Source organism: Lactuca virosa, chromosome 7 (genome assembly GCF_052849685.1).
Source record: "Lactuca virosa cultivar CGN04683 chromosome 7, Lactuca_virosa_CGN04683_v6, whole genome shotgun sequence".
NCBI lineage: Eukaryota > Viridiplantae > Streptophyta > Magnoliopsida > Asterales > Asteraceae > Lactuca > Lactuca virosa.
This window is the reverse complement of record NC_136432.1, coordinates 284209281-284230077: the sequence shown is the minus strand read 5'-3', so window position 1 is coordinate 284230077 and position 20797 is coordinate 284209281. Positions and strand designations below refer to the sequence as shown.

At 38.3% G+C, this 20797-nt stretch overlaps 2 protein-coding genes across 2 annotated transcripts; one reads left to right on the top strand and one right to left on the bottom strand.

Annotated features, from left to right (window-relative positions):
- Positions 1 to 4571: 4571 nt before the first annotated feature.
- LOC145127797 (uncharacterized) lies at positions 4572 to 5496 on the bottom strand. Its single transcript, XM_079062927.1, has 2 exons — positions 4922 to 5496; positions 4572 to 4773 (listed from the first exon to the last, which is right to left on the bottom strand). The coding sequence occupies exons 1-2, from the start codon at positions 5494 to 5496 to the stop codon at positions 4572 to 4574; spliced, it is 777 nt and encodes a 258-aa protein (XP_078919053.1).
- A 622-nt stretch (positions 5497 to 6118) lies between these two features.
- On the top strand, positions 6119 to 7444 carry LOC145127796 (uncharacterized). Its single transcript, XM_079062926.1, has 7 exons — positions 6119 to 6243; positions 6326 to 6347; positions 6514 to 6599; positions 6688 to 6742; positions 6878 to 7003; positions 7109 to 7222; positions 7309 to 7444. Exons 1-7 carry the CDS (start codon positions 6119 to 6121, stop codon positions 7435 to 7437), a joined length of 657 nt encoding a protein of 218 aa, XP_078919052.1. The 3' UTR covers positions 7438 to 7444.
- Positions 7445 to 20797: the final 13353 nt, after the last annotated feature.

Here is a 20797-nt window from a genome sequence, read left to right as displayed (position 1 = left end):
ATAAAAGTGTTCATCATATATACCAAATACCACTACTAGAAAAACAGCCTTTTATGACGCGCAATCAATGACACGCGTTGATAGAGGACACGCATTTGTGTGTGCCCTAAAAATTGATGTCAGTTTTCCAAAATATGAAGCATAGAGGACACACATTTTTGCGTGCCCTAAAATTAGTGTCTAATTATAAAATAAAAAAACACGGAGGGCACCTTAAATAAAATGTGTGTCATCTAACCATGTCGCTTTATAAATTTTAATGAAACACGCATTTCACCCGAGGGGGAAATGAAATCCAAAAATTAAAGAGCCCGCTTTGTTTCTCAAACCTCCATTCACCTTCCGCCATCTGCTGCTTATTCGACCCTTCCGAGTGTCTCCCACCGCCGTCGACTTCCAATGAAAGACGACCGTTCTCGGTGATCTGCCTCTACAACGATCGACAATCTCACCTGATCACCTCGCCTCACCTTGCCGGCTACCTCACCTTGCCAGCAACCTTACCTTGCCGGCAACCTCAGGTCTAGTGATCTCATGCTCGCTTCTCCTTGTCGGCGACCTAAGCCCCGTTACATTGATCCATCCTCCCAAACTTTGGAAGAACAAGCGCTTTTCTCCGGACCACACAAAATCCTCCCAAAAATCAGACCGACACATCCAACAAATCGATTGCAAGTACCCCGCTTCATAGATGCGTCTACTTCTCAGCTTCTAGGGCTCGAATCCATATTTCCCCATGTCAACACTCCATCATCTTTTTACTTAGCTTACTAAAATCATCAATCTCGTAGATAGATTTTAGTTACAAACACCCTTCAATATGACGTCTTCAATCGATTTGGTAAAGGGTAGGCTTTTAAATGGATTGAATGAGTTCAATCATTGATGGAGGTTATTCATGTCGTCCACAGGTAAGCAATCCCTTGATCCGACCTAGTTGTTTTAAGATTCATATTTTTTTTCAATTGTGATCGTATTTGAAATGGTCAAATACCCTTCAATATAACTGTATTTTGAGGTCGATCACATTTAGTTACAATTGTGATTCATATTTTTTTTCAATTGTGATCGTAGATTTTAGTTACAAACACCCTTCAATATAACTGTATTTTGAAGTCGATCACATTTTCTTATATATTTATTTGTTTCAGGCTGTTACATCCACAATTAGTTGAAAATTCAACTTGTTAGGCAGCATGGTGGGGACGATTTATGTTTCCATGGTTTCTTGATACTGAGAAGTATGTTGGAGATAAGGATAAAGTTCCAATGATTCAAAAGAAGAAGATAAATAACAAACTTGTTGAGTGTGAAGCCATTCGGCTGGTCAAAAGGCAGAAAACATGGCAGAAAACATGGAAGAAAAGCAAGTCAAAAAGGTGGAAAAGGAGAGGTGATCCATATTTCCCGGATGCATGTTTCATGGCTGCTTTTCTTGTTCAATTGTTTACTTCAGACTCTATATATGAGTCTCATCTGTATTGTAAAAATAACCAACAAAGAGTGAGTGCAGATTAGCACCAAGAAATATAAACTCCTAGTTACCGGTGGACGTAGGTCAGAGAAGGACCGAACCACGTTAAATCCCTCGTGTTCATCCTTGTGTTCTTGTTTTTCGTGAGCTGTGTGTGTGTTTAGAGTCGTGTGTTAAGTGTCTCGATCCTAACAAGTGGTATCAGAGCAAGGTTTTAGCTCCAGAAGGTGATTTTCAGTTTTTGGTCGAAATTTTTTTTCGTCAAAAACGATTTTGGTGTATACCGTTGGAAAGGTCTCGTTCCGAAGATTCCGAAAATATTTTTTTCTGAATTTTTTGACCACCGGAAGACGTCCAAATCGCCGGTCAAAGGTTGCTGGAATAGTTACCGGAAAAACCAGTTTCGCTGGAGAAGACGACACTGTAGCACCGAAGTTCCGCCGGAGAAGACGACACTGTAGCACCGAAGTTCCGCCGGAGAAGACGACAATGTAGCACCAGAGTTCTGCCGGAGAAGACGACACTGTAGCAGGCACTGTAGCACGACGTCAGCGGTGACGTCAACAGGAACTGTAGCAAGCACTGTAGCACGACGTCAGCGGTGACGTCAGCAGGCACTGTAGCAACACTGTAGCAGATTTGAAAAATTGCAGTTTAGCCCCTGAACTTTCAGAAAATTGCAGTTTAGCCCCTGAACTTTCAGAAAATTGCAGTTTAGCCCCTAATCTTTCAGAAAATGGCAGAAAACAGTAAGCTTCAGATTGAGAAGTTTGATGGGAAAGATTTTGGTTGGTGGAAGATGCAAATTGAAGATTTGCTCGTGCAGAAAGACTTGGACGCAGTTTTAGGTGAAAAACCGGAGGCGATAACACATGCAAACTGGGAGATTTTGGATAAGAAGGCCAAGGCATTTATTAGACTGACGTTGTCAAAGGATGTTGCCTTCAACATTTTGAAGGAGACCTCGGCAAAGGGAATCATGGAGGCATTGTCTAATATGTACGAGAAGCCGTCGACAGCAAATAAAGTCTTCCTGATTCGGGAGCTAGTCAACACGAGGATGAGGGAAGGAAGTTCAGTTACAGTACACATCAACAATTTGAACTCGATTTTATCCAGACTTGGGTCAGTGGGAATAAAATTTGAGGACGAAGTTCAAGCTTTACTACTGTTATCATCATTACCTGACAGTTGGTCCGGAACAGTTACAGCCGTTACTAGTTCCTCAGGATCGAAAGAGCTCACTTTTGAGGGAATTCGGGATTTAATTCTAGGCGAAGACGTCAGACGAAGAAATTCCGGGGAATCATCAAGTGAACAATTGAATGCGGTCAGAGGTAGAAAAAATAACAGAGGTAGTGGGAGCGGGAACATGAGAAGGAGTCAGTCGAGGACTCGAAATGATGTGACTTGTTGGAACTGTAAAGAGGTTGGACATTTCAGGAATCAATGTCCAAAAGACAAGAAAGAAGTTAACGCTGCAGTAGACCATTCAGATGATGATGTTTTGATCTGTAGTGTGGAGAGCAATGTGAATTCCTGGGTTATGGATTAGGGTGCTTCATTTCACGCTACCCACAGCCGTGAAGCACTGCAGAATCTAAAAGAAGGAGATTTTGTTAAGGTAAGACTGGCGAACGATGAGGTTCTTGATGTGACGAGCATAGGTGACTTAGTTTTGAAGACTCCAGTTGGTCCATGGACTTTGAAGGATGTCTGGGTAATTCCAAGTCTGAAGAAACAATTGATTTCTGTTGGGCAGTTGGATGAACAGGGACACGAGGTTAAGTTCAGGAATGGGCAGTGGAAGGTTGTCAAAGGAAATCTTGTGATAGCTCGTGGACATAAGAAGGGTTCATTATATATGGTCAGATTACCATCTGAGGGAGTAACCGTCCCAATTCAGAAGAAAAACAAAATCCGGTTCATAGAGTCTCGTGGACAGAAGAAGGTTTGCTTTGCAGATGGCAAACCCAGAGTCACAGGTCAGATTCAGGTTGAACGTGTTTGGAACGGTTCAGAAAAACCAGTCAAGGGCATTCATAGCAGTGGGAGCAAGGGTTGTGCTTCAGCTAGAATACCCAGAACACAGTGGGTTAAGAGAACCAGTATTCCATCTGTAAAAGTCTCTCCAGATTATCTGCTTCATATGGAGAGTGTCGTTTGTTCTCAAGATGTTCCAGGATCGGGCAGTTCATTTCAGTGGGAGCCGGTGGAGACAGAGAACAGGTCAGTGGCAGACTTAGTCATGACTGATGTGTTGGAGCTAACGGAAGCTTCAACTAGCCTTCAGGTAAATTGAAGAGAAGGCCAGGGTAACTAGGAAGGAGTCAAGATCAAAAGTTTTTATAGAAATACAGATACACAGTTAAAGCTATGGTGAAGATTGTTTCGTGGCTTCAAGTGGGAGATTGTTGAGTGTGAAGCCATTGGGCTGGTCAAAAGGCAGAAAACATGGCAGAAAACATGGAAGAAAAGCAAGTCAAAAAGGTGGAAAAGGAGAGGTGATCCATATTTCCCGGATGCATGTTTCATGGCTGCTTTTCTTGTTCATTTGTTTACTTCAGACTCTATATATGAGTCTCATCTGTATTGTAAAAATAAGCAACAAAGAGTGAGTGCAGATTAGCACCAAGAAATATAAACTCCTAGTTACCGGTGGATGTAGGTCAGAGAAGGACCGAACCACGTTAAATCCCTCGTGTTCATCCTTGTGTTCTTGTTTTTCGTGAGCTCTGTGTGTGTTTAGAGTCGTGTGTTAAGTGTCTCGATCCTAACAAAACTTTGACTTATATTATTGATATATACGAAATGTATTTCAACAGATACAAACTGATACATATGACCCCTTTTTATAGTATCACAACAGGGGGTGATATCAAACCAAACATTACAACGTTTCACACAACCATCACAATGGTTTATGAAACGCTAACATAACTACCATATTTAACATTAACTAACTAACACATACTAACAGATACTAACCTTTTAACATAAATTAACTAATAATCTAGATTAATTCCTAACATACCCCCTTAATCTAGATTATTTCTTGAAACATCCATCATCTTGAAGTTTTGATCTTCAAGCATCATCATTCATCATCTATCACCTTGTTTCTTTTCAAAAGGACATCATCATCATCATCGTGCCATGCATCATCTACTAAGGCTTCAAGATCCTCAAGTGCCATAAAAACAGTATCTCCTTCTTTTGTTTCTTTTCCATAATTGAAATTTGCATCTGCACTCTCATCCTCTTTCTTTTTCTTGCAATATTTCATAATATGTCCATATCTGTGACAGTAATAACATTGAGTTTCAGATAATGACTTTACATGTTCTTTCCTTTTTTGCACCCGTAGAAACTTGAAATGCTTTTTCAGAAGGAACGTCATCAAAGAGTCGCATTCTATATTCATGAGATTGCAAAGTCCCCAACAACCTTTCTAAGGATAATGTTGAGATATCCTTAGATTCCTCGATGGCAACCACCACATATTCAAACTTTCTTGTGAGGCTACGCAGGATTTTCTCAATTACTCTTCTATCTTCAATAACATCTCCATTGATTCTCATTTGATTGACCAGTGTAATCAAACGATTATAGAATTCTTCAACAGATTCTCCTTCTTTCATCTTCAATCCATCAAATTCACATCTAAGTGTTTGCAGCCTTACGATTTTGACTCGATCCTCCCCTCTGTATGTTGTATAAAGCATGTCCCAAGCTTCTTTTGATGATTTTGTCAAGGAGATTCTTTCAAAAATTGCCTCATCCGATGCCTGATATATAAGATAAAGTGCTTTCTTATCTTTCTTCTTCATCACGTTGAGTTGTTTGACTTCATCATCTGAAACTTCATCTTCATCTTCTGGTTCCTCAATCTCTTCCTCCACAACATCCCAAAGATCTTGTGACTGAAACAATACTCTCATTTGAATGCTCCAGCGGTAGTAATTTTTCCCATTTAATTTTGGAAGAAGGAGGGGTTGATAATTGTTTCCGACGTGCGCCATTTATTGGCTCTGATACCACTTTGTTGGAGATAAGGATAAAGTTCCAATGATTCAAAAGAAGAAGATAAATAACAAACTTTGACTTATATTATTGATATATACGAAATGTATTTCAACAGATACAAACTGATACATATGACCCCTTTTTATAGTATCACAACAGGGGGTGATATCAAACCAAACATTACAACGTTTCACACAACCATCACAATGGTTTATGAAACGTTAACATAACTGCCATATTTAACATTAACTAACTAACACATACTAACAGATACTAACCTTTTAACATAAATTAACTAATAATCTAGATTAATTCCTAACAAAGTACTTGTAAAGTAAGTTTTATTTATCTGCTTTTCTCATAATAAATATATACCCCTCTCGTGAGTTAATATGTTTTATCTTATATTACAGCTCTTGTTAGCTTTAGCACAATCACAAATGAGCAGAAGTTACTTGCTGAAAAATGTGGTTTGGAAATTTATTCTTGCGAAGACTTTTTACATATGGTAAGCAGAAGACTTTTTACATCCGATAAACTGCTTGCCTTTAGCAGGTTCAGAAGCCAAGTTCGTAAGAAGGGCTGCCTTTTTAAAACATAATCTATGGGTCACACCGTATGCTTGTGGTGAGGATTTCCCGCCCCGGAGGAGAATTTCCCAACCAAAACTCGTGTGTTGGTGAAGGTCTGGCTTCATGGGTCCAACAAAATCGATCTCTTGAAGAAACCGACATTGTTCTCTGGTGACTAAATATATTCCATTGTTTTTTTTAATCAGTTTGTGCATGCTTTTCGTACAATATTTTCTTATATGAAAATTTGCAGGTATGTATTTGGGATAACTCATGTTCCTAGGTTGGAAGATTAGTCTGTGATGCCAGTGAGAATATGTGAATTGAAGGGAGATTTGCACTACTCATAAGGGAGGTCTGTCATCTCATCTGTGGTCAAAATTTATATTAATTATTTTTCTTTTCTTATTTTTTATTTATTAAATGTTTTTTAATAATTAGCCTATAAGGGAAGGGGATTTCATAATTCAACCAAAGGTGGACTTTGACATCAGTATCAGTACAGTTTCCGGTCTTCTTAATCTTGGGTACTTACCATAATTTTATATTTTTATATTTATATGAAGCAATTATTATCTTTTATATAAATATTTTATCTATTAAAATGGTTTTCAGGTATCAAGCTGTAGCTTACATTGAAGCATCTGCATATATCTACCAAGATGGAAAGGTAAAATATTTTTATGTGTAAAATTACAGAATTGGTCATCTGAATTTTTTATTTTCTAGCACATACAGTCCTCATGGTTTCTTTTGTTAAATCTAACACTTAGTTTTTTTTAATATGACCATTTTGCCCTTGTAGCTTTTAATGGAGGTTGATCATTTGCAACATGTCCTGGGGCCATATATACAGATTAAAGGGGCAAATAAGGAAGTTACTGTAGCTGCTGGTTCGGCTCTTGAGCTTGATGGTTCATACACCACAAAGGTTTTTCCTACGTTTTTTTTTTTTTTTTTTTTTTTTTTTTTTTTTTTAATTTAAAGTATTTATTTTGTTGTTATTATGATTTACTTATTTTTCTTCATTTTTTAGAGTTACCTTCAAATAGTACTGGAAAAATTACCAGCATCAGAGAGAAATTCAAGTGGGATCAATGCTCAACAAGCTGCACGGTTGCAAGAACTTGTAGAAAACATTCAATCTCAGGTTTAATTTTCAAATTGTTTTTATTAAAAATATAAATATATCAAATTTGTTATATATTTTTATTTATTTTGATATATCAAAAGCAGGGTAGCAGTTCATCATCTGAGTCATCACCAAGTAGGGAGGTTATTTCTCCCATTGAAGGTGCGATTGAAGATATGCAGTCAAGAATCAAGAGACTCGAACGGTGGCAGGCAATTAATACAGTAAGTTAAGGGCATTTTGGTCATTTATATTTATATCCTTTTTTATGGATTTATTAATTTCACTCATATCTGGTTGTGTGTAGGTGCTATAGACATTTTTTATGTCTGCCTTGTCAACTCATGAAAATAATTAATATTTTCTTATATGAAAATTTATGCTAGTTGTTTGATTGACTTGTCAACTCATGTAGAGATGAATGATGGAAGCAGTAGAAGTCATTGCATCTACATGTTTACTATTCAGAAAGAAGTAACAAATGAGAAAAGTGTTGGGGTTGGAAAACTCTTCTATTAAACACTAAAATAGAATTACAATAGGAGGAGCAACTCTCACACTCAACTATTACAAAAAACCAACCCTCTCACTAACACTTTCACTCTAAGTGTTATACTATCTGTTTCTCTGTGTTTTTGGGATGCATACAACTGAAGAATGAAGTCTCTATTTATAGTCTTGGCAGCCACCATTGTAGTTGCGTCTATTAATTGTGTTCATCATAGGGTGGGAAGAAAAACTTGTCCCGTAGGTTTCATTTTGTCAACAATGATGGCTACTGTAGCTTTGGAGGCTGGAACACAACAAATCTCCCCCTCCAGTCTCCGTCCAACAATCCTCATCCCAACTATGTCAGCACATAGTCTGTGTTTCTCTTGTGTCACCACCTTTGTCAACATGTCTGCAGGATTGTTATTGGTGTTGATCTTTAACAACTTCAATTCTCGTCCCTCAATTGCTTCTCTAAGCCAGTGATAACGTATATCAATATGTTTTGTACGGGAATGGTACATCGAGTTCTTACTCAGGTCCATAGCACTCTGACTATCGCAATGAATGATGTACTCTTCTTGTGGAAAGCCTAATTCTTGAAGAAACCATTTCATCCATATAAGCTCCTTCCCAGCTTCAACGGCAGCAATATACTCGGCTTCTGTTGTTGACAGTGCGACACACTTCTGTAACTTGGATTGCCACGAGATAGCTCCCCCTGCCAAAGTAAAAATGTAACTTGATGTAGATTTCCTACTATCAAGATCTCCTGCCATATCGGCATCTGTATAACCTTCCACGATTGGCTTTGCTCCCCCGTAGCATAAACATAGTTTCGAACTACCCTTCAGGTATCGAAGTATCCATTTGACTGCTTCCCAATGTTGTTTTCCCGGATTAGCTAGATATCTACTCACAACACCGACAACATGAGCAATATCTGGTCTTGTACACACCATTGCATACATAAGACTTCCTACGGCTGAGGAATAGGGGACTGCCTTCATCTCTTCTTTTTCTTTCTCAGAAGATGGACAATTTTTCTTACTCAACTTGAAGTGGTTAGCCAAGGGCGTACAAACGGGCTTGGCATTTTCCATGTTGAACCTTTTGATCACACGTTCAACATACTCTTCCTGTGATAAGAACAATTTTCTTGATTTTCTATCACGGATAATTTTCATGCCCAATATCTGTTGTGCTTGGCCTAAGTCTTTCATATCAAAGAACTTAGACAAATCATTCTTCAAGTTGTTGATCATCATTGCATCTTGGCCCACTATCAACATATCATCCACGTAGAGCAAAAGGATGACAAATTTCCCATCTGGAAACTTCTTCAGATAGACACAATGGTCTGCAACAGTTCTCTTGTACTCATGATTCATCATAAATGAATCAAACTTCTTGTACCACTGCCTTGGGGCTTGCTTAAGACCATAAAGGCTCTTCTTTAATTTACAGACGAGATGCTCTTTCTTTGGGACTTTAAAGCCATCAGATTGCTCCATGTATATTTCTTCATCCAAATCACCATGGAGAAAGGCTGTTTTCACATCCATCTGCTCAAGTTCAAGATCTAGACTGGCAACTAATCCGAGTACAACTCGAATAGACATCATCTTCACAACTGGCGAAAAAATTTCATCAAAGTCGATTCCTTCTTTTTGTTGGAAACCTTTGACAACGAGTCTCGCCTTATACTTCATAGTATTTCCCTTGCCGTCTTTCTTCAACTTGAAAACCCACTTGTTTTTTAAGGCTTTCTTTCCTTTGGGGAGGTTTACCAACTTATATGTTTGATTCTTCTGCAAAGAATTCATTTCTTCTTCCATGGCCTTCTGCCAATTTTCTTTGTCAATATGAGATTGAGCTTCTTGAAAACTCTCTGGCTCCCCCTCACTAGTAAGAAGGATGTAGTTTGAAGTCGGATATCTTGTTGATGGAGCACGTACTCGTTTGGATCGTCTAACTTGAGTTCCTTCGTTTGCAACTTCTGGCAGTGGATCTGAATTATCCAGGGGTGGAAGCTCCCCCTGCTCAACACCTTCTTGATCTGCATCATCGACTTCTTCATCCACTTCTTCAGTGGAAACATCATCTTTATTTTTAGATATTATATCTGAAACTTTGGAGCTTTGTTGCTTGTTAACCGGTGCCTTGAAATCATAATACTGGTTTTCATAAAAAACCACATCTCTGCTTCGAATAACCTTATTTAGTTCTGGGTCCCATAGCCTGTACCCGAACTCTTCATCTCCATATCCAATAAAGATGCATGCAGTGGATTTGAGGTCCAATTTCTTCCGCAATTCACTTGATACATGTGCAAACGCTTTGCACCCAAATACTCTCAAGTGAGAATATGATATGTCTTTACCCGTCCATATCTTCTCCGGAACTTCAAAATTCAATGGAGCGGAAGGTGACCTATTTATTAGATAGCAAGATGTCAATACAGCTTCACCCCAGAATGGCTTTGGGAGTTTAGTCATGCTGAGCATGCATCGAACTTTCTCAACAATGGTGCGATTCATCCGTTCTGCTACACCATTGTGTTGTGGGGTTCGTGGGACAGTCTTTTCATGTCTGATACCATGTTCCGTGTAGTATTTAGAGAACTCACGGGAATAGTATTCGCCTCCATTATCTGATCGGAGACATTTTAGCTTCTTGCCTATTTGTCTTTCCACCATTGCATGAAAAGCTTTGAAGCGGTCCAATACTTGGTCCTTCGTTCTCAAACAGTATGCCCATACCTTTCGTGACGCATCGTCAATGAATGTCACAAAATACCGGCTTCCACCAAGAGATTCTACTTCAATGGGTCCACATACGTCGGAGTGGACAAGGCTCAGCAACTCAGAGCGGTTCTTTCTTGTGGAGCTAAAGGAAACTCTGTGTTGTTTCCCGAATAGGCAGTATTTACAAGGATCCAAGGCAACATCTTTTGCCATTGAAATGGACTCCTTCTTTGCAAGAGTCGTCAATCCCTTCTCGCTCATGTGGCCTAGTCTTCTATGCCACAAGTTTGGTGATGTCTCTTCTTTAACAACATTGAGACTTGGTTGAAGCAACTTTGCATGACTTTTATAAAGAGTACCATCAAGTTTTCCCCTTGCAACAACCATAACACCTTTCAACAACTTCCAGGTGCCATTTTTGAATTGATTATCATATCCTTGGACGTCAAGAGCTCCAACTGAGATAAGATTCATTCTCAGCTCTGGGACATGCCGAACATCTTTCAACACCAATGTACATCCAACATTGGTCTTTAAATGCACATCACCAATACCAGCAATGCTTGAGAAACTGGTGTTTCCCATCTTTACGGTACCATGGTCTCCGGGTTTATAAGTACTGAATAAATCCCGGTTTGGAGTCAAATGATATAATGCAGCGCTATCAATCACCCACTCATCATCATGAGTTTCAACATGTAGGCATGCTTCCTCCTCGTATGTAACAAGGGCAACGTCTTGTGTTATGGTGACCATGGTTTCACCATTCTCCCTGCTTGGATTCTGGCTTGTCTCGGGCTGCTCTCGTAAGAACCTTCGGCAATCACTCTTTTTGTGGCCATAATAATTACAATGATTGCAATAGCCTTCGAACCATGTATTTGAAGATTTACCTCGCTCTCGCGATTTCCCTCGATCTCGTGATTTCCCACGATCTTGGGATCTTCCTCTACTTTGACCATGTCTACCTCTGCCTCTACCTCGACCTCGGCCTCCAGTTCTGCCTCCGCCTCTTTCTTTGTTTTCTGACACGAGGGCAAAAGACTGGTCTGTACTAGCTTCTTTCCTTCTGGCTTCCTCGTTCATTAGGGCATCTGTGACCATCTCCATTGTCACTTTACCACCGGGGGCAGAATTGCTGAGAGTCACAACAAGCGTCTCCCAATTATCTGGTAGAGAACTCAAGAGCAATATGGTTTGTTCCTCGTCTTTGAGAACCCAATCAGCAGCACCGAGCTGGTTTACGAGATCCTGGAACTGACTCGTATGCTCGGTTATGGACGTACCACTTCGTAACTTGTGGTTTACAAGGCGCCTCATCAGCAAGGTCTTGTTGCGTGCCGTCTTTGCCTGATACATATTCTCGAGCTTCTCCCAAAGTTTGTACGCGTCTGTCTCTTGAGAGACATGATGAAAAACACTGTGGTCGATCCACTGTCGAATTTGTGCCACCGTTTTTCTGTTTATTCTCGTCCAAACTTCGTCTGTCTTCGTGTTGGGTTTGACGCCTTGCTTTTCTATAGGCTCTGCTAAATCTTTCAGATTAAGCAAATCTTCCATCCTTGGCTTCCACAAGTTGTAATTTGTGGGCGTAAGTCGAACCATCGTAATCGTACTTGTAGATTCCATTGAAAATAATTGCAAATTTATTTTACAAATATTTCGTTGAAAAATTAGATAAAACCGAGCTCTCGGTTGGATTCGGAAGCGTCAAAAATGGTGGGGTAGAATTTTTCGGGGTTAAAATATACTTTCTTGAAAAGTTATGTGCTAATTTGTAGCTTTTCAGAACTATAGGGGCTAAACTGTAATTTTCGGAACTTACAGGGGCCAATCTGAAATATTTCTGCCAACCAGGGATTTTTCTGAAACTTTTCAGAACTCCAGGGACCAAAACAGATGTTTTCAGAAGAACAGGGACCGAACTGCAGTTTTTCAGAAACAGAGGGACCTTTCTGCAATTTTCTGGAACTTCAAGGGCAAAACTGCAACTTCCTGAAATTCTGGTCAATGATGACCTCACTGATGACGTCACTCCTTCTTCCCCGGTAGTCTTCTCCGGCCACCTGGTTTTTCCGGCGACTTTTCCGGCGAGATTTGACCAACTTTGACCAACGATTTGAGGGCCTTCTGGTGGTAAAAAAAATACGAAAAATATATTTTCGGAATCCTTGAAACAAGCCCTTTCCAACGGTGTACTCAAAAACGGATTTTGAGACAAAATATTTTTGACGAAAAAACAGAGAAATTCGTAAAGAATTCACTGGACACCGAACCAAGCTCTGATACCAGTTGTTGGGGTTGGAAAACTCTTCTACTAAACACTAAAATAGAATTACAATAGGAGGAGCAACTCTCACACTCAACTATTACAAAAAACCAACCCTCTCACTAACACTTTCACTCTAAGTGTTATACTATCTGTTTCTATGTGTTTTTGGGATGCATACAACTAAAGAATGAAGTCTCTATTTATAGTCTTGGCAGCCACCATTGTAGTTGCGTCTATTAATTGTGTTCATCATAGGGTGGGAAGAAAAACTTGTCCCGTAGGTTTCATTTTGTCAACAATGATGGCTACTGTAGCTTTGGAGGCTGGAACACAACAAAAAGGTGTTATAATTTCTTTTGAGACATATAAGACGGGTGGATGCTGGTATCAAGAAGTTCTTCTGAGAAGAAATATGTTGAGGGGAGCTTGATTCCTGGTGATCAAGTTTCTGTTAATGGCACTGAACCTGTTGATGTTAGGATTGGACCTCGTCCACCGGATCAGGTAATATTACTTTTTGAATTATATATATATATATATATATATATATATATATATATATATATATATATAGGGTTAAGTTATTTTGTTTCTTACATTTATTGTGTGCTAGAATGCACAAATAAGAATTTAGTAAATTAAATAATTATTTAATTAAATAAATATAAATATTAAATGATTTCCATAATTATATGTATATTAAATGATATCTATAATTATAATTCTCTTTTTATGGAAACTAATTAAATCCGTCATTAATGTCAGCACTAACATTCTTTCAGAATGAATTCACATCTACGTTTTTATATATGAGTTCGTATTTTGTTTCAGGACTCAGTCACTTAAAATACAATAAAGTTGCATGGAATATGAAAAACGAGAGTGTATTCTACTAGAATACACTCTCATTCTGCTGGAATACACTATCATTCTTCTAGATATGAATTAATTCTGAAAAAGTATTATTGTTGACATTAATGACGAATTTAATTGGTTTCCATAAAAATGAGTTATAAGTATAGATAACATTTAATATACATATAACTAATACTAAAATCTTATTGGTGGATTCTAGCACACAATAGATGTGAGAAACATTTGAACCTACCTCTCTCTCTCTCTCTCTCTCTATATATATATATATATATATATATATATATATATAGACTTAAATTTTGTGTCGACTTGAAGATGGTTGGTGGATCAAGGAGACAATTAGAGAAAAAGCGACGTACAGCAGATAAGAATGTTATTTAAAGTGTTCTACAACAATACTTTTCTGGGAGCCTTAAGGATGCTACTAAAGCCATTGGAGGTAATATATATATATATATATATATATATATATATATATATATATATATATATATATATATATATATATATATATATATATATATATATATATATATATATATATATAGTGGTAATTAGTGATAAGAAAACTAATATTATAACCTTGAAAAATAAAAATAAATAGATATAAGGTCATAATTAGATCTTATTTAAAGATATGTGAGTGTGTCTAAGTGTGCACACCTGTATTAATTCATGTGTTCATCCCAATGTTAACAGGGAGACTGTAAACAGAGGAAGACTTTTGGAAACTTAGATGAAGATGTTGGTGACTCGAGATCATTAGGTGGGACAAAACAAAGAAAGTTTCAGTATCATCCAATTGGAAGAACGCAAGCTGCCAATACAAAGGGCATCCCTCTACAACATTCTCAAGGAAATTTTGGACATGCCAAAATTGGTGGTCAAGGTCAACCCACTAAAGTTTTTGAAGTGGGAAATGTGATTTTTTGTGTATTTATACATAATCTCTCTCTCTCTCTCTCTCTCCATATTTGCTGTTGTAGATTTTGTAACTTATATGGTTGTTGTTGTTTGCCTCCTCTTAAACTCTTACACTCCCTCCTACATCAGCCAAAATTACCAGTAAGCCCTTCATCAATGAACAAGATAACACTTGCTAAGGTTGCTACAACACCTCCAAGAAAACGACTTTGTCCAGAACCCATGTTGATGTTAGCTTCCATGTTCAGCCCCTTTTAAGAGAACTATGGCAGAAAACATACAGAGGGTAGGATATTGATTACATTAGTATCCATTCAGATGTTGAATGTTGTGCTACTAGGTCTTATAGGTACGAGGTAAATTGGTAACATTTTTAAACATAAAATTAAATGAAAGTATGTTGCTATATCTCACATTTTAACCCAACCCTAATGTTTATTGTTGATTGTAAGTTCAGGTTGTTATGCAAGATGGTGATGCTGAGCTTGAAATGGGAGGAAGGTGTAGTGAAGGTCAAAAGGTATGCCATCATCTCTAATTGCCCATTCCCATTGTATTTTGGATTGAAGGAATTTCACAAATCCATTTTCAACTAATCTCAGGTGCTTGCTTCACTGTGGAATACTTGCACTTGATGAACTAACCACCAATTTAGATGTTCCAAATGCCGAAAGTCTGGCTGCTGCTCTTGTAAGGTACATTTTTTACTGTTGTAATTAGGGATGTTCCAAATGCTAAACGAGATGATTATAGGTTGGGCCAAGGAGTATCATCATAAGCTTTTGGTTTTTAAGGTTGATTTTGAGAAGGGCTATAAGTCCTATATGGGGTTTGGTGATAATTTTGAGAAGTTGGATTTGTCTCTATCTAACTTCTTCTATGGCTTCTATCGTGATTAATGGTTCCCCCACATATGAATTTCAACTTCAAAGGGTGTTGAGATAGGAGACCTTTGGTGACTTTTTTTTATTTATCATTGTGATAATTTTGAGAAGTTGGATTTGTCGCTATCTAACTTCTTATAGTCACTGATTGGTTTCTTGTTATGCTTAAATCTTAACAGCTATCATGGCAACCTTCAACAGTAGCAGAAGATATCGTGTACGTGTTCTTGTGCTGCTATTGTGGATTCGGGAACATCATTGCTTACTGGTCCAACTGTATGTATCTCACGTGAAGCTTCTGTTAGAACTATTAATCTCAAGGATTTCATGTTTTTCATATTTCTTGTATCTAATTAGTTTGTAAAATTCTGTTACAACTTCTATTGATTTGTTTTATCTTTTCATGTAACGATTATTTGTATGACATTAAATTTTATGCAATGGATTGTATTTTTTGTATATGATATTTTATTTTCTATTATGAGAAATGCAAATTTAATTTGAAAATTAGTAAATCTATAAATAATATTTTTTTTAACATTTAAAATTACGATACGCAAAAATGTGTGTCATCTTCATATATGACATGGCCTTTCTTGACAGGGGCTTTAATGATACGCAATGCGAGTCGTAAATGCGCGTCGTAAGGTTACGACACGCAAATGCGTGTCGTCTTCCTTTATGACAGGGGCTTCCTTGATCCGCATTGCACATCGTAAATGTGCGCGTAAATGCGTGTCGTAAATGCGCGTTGTAAATGCGCTTCGTCTATAGACGACGCGCAAAAGCGTGTCGTCTCTCGTTATGACAGGGCCTTCCTTAACACGCAGTTGCACGTCGTCTGAGCGTTTTACGACACACATTGCGCGTCGTAAAAGACTGTTTTTCTAGTAGTGTACACACATTCATATACACAATTTCATACAAAAAACACACCCGAATTAGGTAGAAAAATCTGATGTACGATGGTGGTCGCCGGAGAAGAACACACAGTGGCGGTGGTGGTACGCAACAGCCCTAAAATATCCAAAATCATCAAATTGGAGTGCAAATTCCGTTCAGAAATTAAAAATAGAGAGGAAAGAGGGAAAGGAGCACCCACCGTCGCCGAAAAGGCCCAGATAAGTGTTTTATCGTTGTCGCTAAAGTCGACCTCCGGTGAGGGTGGAAACAGGCTGCCGCTAAGTGGTTGAGGAGGTCGGTGACACCGGTAACTCGACTAAAATCGTCGGTATACTCGTGTTGGAGGGATCAACGACGCCGGAGAATCAAAGGTGGGAGAAAATGATCGTGTCTTGTGTTCGCTGTTCTGCGATAGGAGACCAACTAAAGGGATAACACTTTTGCAGCGCCGGAGCAATCATAAATACACACGTTGCATGAAAAAAGACAAGTACTTGTATAAACGACAAATACACATAGAGGGCCTTATTAATCCTTTTCAAATTCTTGATGTGCGTCCGTATTGCAAACCTTTTGTAAACAACCCAAAATTCACCTAATTATGCATCCGAAGTTTAGTCTTTAGGTTGTAATGATTACCAACATGTAATGCAAAGCGTAGAATAATCTTCATACAGTAACCGCTACACGTTATGTTCATCCCTCTATTTTTTCATATCCTAACTTACCTGTCGGTCCTTAACAATCAATCGACTACCACATATACAATCAAAAAGTGCATCCTCTCTTCCGCTTTGTTTCTCAAAAAGCGATCGAAGCTAGCATCTCCCTTTTTCTCTTTATTAATCAAGCTAACACATGTGTCTTACTATCTATTCCTGAATTGCATCCCCTCTTGATTCTTCTTTTTTATTACGAGTTGCAAGTGTGAAAACGATGGGGTCAAGTGTTGATTTGGAAGGTTTGTTATGGCATGATGGCGTAAACGATTTGTGGTGATAGTATGATGATGATTGAAGTTCAAGTGAAGAGGCGGTGATGATGATCGGTAATAGTTGTTTTTTGGTCGTGATTGTGGTTGATTTTGTACAGGTTAGTGGTCGGGGTTAATGATGGTGGTCGATGGTGATGAACATGGGGTGTATGGTGGTTCAGGTAGGGTGAAGGAGAGTAGGTGATAAGGATGTATAAGGGTGTTGTTTTTCTTCATTATCACACTCCAACGTGATTCGAACTTGCCCATAAGCTATTTCTTTAACAATACCATTGATTGGTTTCTAAAGCTCAATCAGGAAAGTTGGATAGGCTTAGAGGGTTTTTTGGAATACAAAGTATGCTTACCGTAGCCGGGATTGATGGATGTTATGGTCTCTTCATCTTCATTGGTGACGTTATTTGACCGATGGAAGTGCAGAGAGGTCCTTGCCACGGTTGTATCGAGATGAGAAAAGAATAACCATAAAAGGGGAGAATCTAACTTCTTAAACAGGTATGTGTGTGTGTGTGTTTGTGAGAGAGAGAGAGAGATGGATAAGAAATGACTTTGCGTAAGGGACTAACCGGTTTACCCCTTCGATTCTTCCAAAATGATCAATTAAAGCTAACAAAAACGTCCTTATGCCCCTAAAAAGTTACCAAAAAAAATATGGACTCATAGACCAATTCTAACCTAATTAAGTCATAACATCATACATACATTTCACACACATATACATACATTATAAACACATGTTCATTACATACAAATACACATACATATATTCATTTCTATTGGCATACATACAAATACAGATATACATGTACCAAATACACATACACATTCCAAATACGCTTATACATATAATAATTACACATGTACATACAAATACTATATATTTCACATATACAATGAAACATATAATGAAGTATATACAAATACACGTCCATTCAGATATACAAATACACACATATTCTTCATATTTCTAATTTCATACTACTTAAATACAACTAATTTCATACAAAGAAACATATAAACAAATATATGCAATTACACATCCCTTCACATATTAAAATATACACATGTATCAAAAAATACACACGTACATTCCACAAAATCAACATATTTATACCAATAATTTCATTCTTGCATACAAATCAACATATAGGAAATCAACAGAAAAGTGTTCATCATATATACCAAATACACACATTCATATACACAATTGCATAAAAAAACACACACACGAAGCAGTAGAAAAGTGTGATGTATGATGGTGGTCGCCGGAGAAGAACACACAGTGGCTGTGGTGATGTGCAACAACCTTAAAATCAACAAAATCATCAAATTGGAGTGCAAATTCCGTTCAGAAAATAAAAATAGAGAGGAAAGAGGGAAAGGAGCACCCACCGTCGCCGACGAAGCCCGGATAAGTGTTTTATCGGTGTGGTAAAGTCGACCTCCGGTGTGGGTGGAAACAGGCTGCCGCTAAATGGTGGAGGAGGCCGGTGACACGGTAACTCGACTGAAATCGACGGTATTCTCGTGTTGGAGGGATCAACGACGCCGGAGAATCAAAGGTGGGAGAAAATGATCGTGTCTTGTGTTCGCTGTTCTGCGATAGGAGACCAACTAAAGGGATAACACTTTTGCAGCGCCTGAACCCTAATTGCGATGACGAGTTGGAGGGAAGTATTCCCGCTCATATTTTGGAGACCATTAGCGAAGAAGACGTTGTCTCTATTCAGGACACGGCTATTGGGTATGAACGGAGGAACCCCATCTATTAGATCAATGAAACAATGCAGAGCCACGATTAAATCTTGGCATTGACACAAGGATTGTTGACGTGAACCTTTTAGCGACACCAGGACGACGCTGGCTTTAGCGGCGACATTAGGCGCGTCAGACCTGATGTCGCAGCCAAATACAACATCGTCGGCAAAGGCTTTATTTCTTGTAGTGTATTTTATTGCTAAGGTAAACTGAAATAATCACATTCGTCATAATTTTAATTATATACTGTTAACACATGGAGTGTGCAGACATTTTGTCTAATTTTATATACGATAGAATTCCTCTTCATTTGTGACGAAATACTGGTGATATAATGTAATGGAAATCGTCCACCTCAATAGCAAGAATATATTACAAAGTATATCAAATTACACAAAACAAGAAAACATGTGAAGGAGAGCACTCGACAACCATTTAATCTAGCCACAAATATGACGAAATAAATAAAAAAACAAATGCAATCACATTTAAAAAAGAAAGAAACATATAAACCCAAGATCAATCAAACCGCTCTATAATGCTTTTTTTTTTCTTTTTATATAGCAGTCACTACTTATTGGAAGGTGGTGGAGCAAAGAAAGGAATATTGGGAAGAGTTATGGGAAAGTTAGTGATGGTAGGTATAGAATGTTGGAATTAATTCTGATTTGGTTCATGTTTAGTTAAGTTTTTAATGCAATAAATGGGAATAAGCGGTTACCATATTACTAGGTGAATGTGGTTAACCAGTGAAGTCTTTCGGTTACTGTTTTGGTTTTAAGTATTTTTTATGTCAGCTTTCATTGTAATAGAGTCTGTAAATTGCAATCCTTTTGTAGTTCATTGTGTGTGTCAAAATAATAAAAATCTCAGTAATTTTTTCTCTTCGTAAGGTGCACTCTTTTGTCCCTGTATCGGTCCCTGTGCCGTTTTTTTCTTGATATCATTTGTTGCCTGATTTCCAACATTTGGTATCAGAGCAAACGGTTCATGCCCAAATATATCCGCTACGAATCCATGGCATCATCCAACCAACTTGTTACAAGAGAGAATGGTGGAGTGCCATTCCAATGTTCGTTGTTGACTCCCACAAACTACACCACGTGGGCGATCAAGATGGAAGTTATCATGGATGCCCAAGGAATATGGGAATCCATTGAACCAGTAGAAGGAGGAGCTGTGGATGAGAAAAAGAACAAGTCAGCTCGGGCTTTTCTTTTCCAAGGAATACCGGAAGACATCTTGTTACAGGTGGCAAAGAATAAGACAGCAAAGGAGGTGTGGGATTCTTTAAAAACAAGGTTCCTCGGGGCTGAAAGAGTTCAGAAAGCAAGATTGCATACTCCTAAAAGCGATTTTGAGGCCTTGTGAATGAAAGACGGAGAGTCTATAGACGAGTTCGCGGGTAAATTGAGCGGTATGATCTCAAAGTACAGCAACCTTGGTGCTACTCTTGAAGATGAAGTATTAGTTAGAAAGCTTCTCGACTCGGTACCATATAAGTATCTCCAACTGGTTGCATCTATCGAACAATACTCGGACATCGATACTATGCCATTTGAAGAAGCCATCAGTAGACTCAAGGCGTATGAGGATCGCATGCGACTCCGGAGTGGGAATGCAAGCACAGAGGCAAATCTTCTTCTTTCTAGACTCGATGGTCAAACTGTGCAGTTCAGGTGGAAGTTCATCAAATGTGAGAGGTCGTGGTTTGGCATGCCATGACATAGGAGGACGGAATGGTGG

Bases quoted from the DNA above. Each gene is read 5' to 3' on its own strand.
- LOC145127797 (XM_079062927.1), bottom strand. From the start codon at position 5,496: ATGGCGCACGTCGGAAACAATTATCAACCCCTCCTTCTTCCAAAATTA. The intron at 4,774-4,921 runs GTTGTTGGGGAC...TTACTGTCACAG, and splicing joins TCAACATTATCCTTAGAAAG to ATATGGACATATTATGAAAT.
- LOC145127796 (XM_079062926.1), top strand. From the start codon at position 6,119: ATGCTTGTGGTGAGGATTTCCCGCCCCGGAGGAGAATTTCCCAACCAA. The intron at 6,348-6,513 runs GTTCCTAGGTTG...TTTAATAATTAG, and splicing joins ATGTATTTGGGATAACTCAT to CCTATAAGGGAAGGGGATTT. The intron at 6,600-6,687 runs GTACTTACCATA...AATGGTTTTCAG, and splicing joins TCCGGTCTTCTTAATCTTGG to GTATCAAGCTGTAGCTTACA.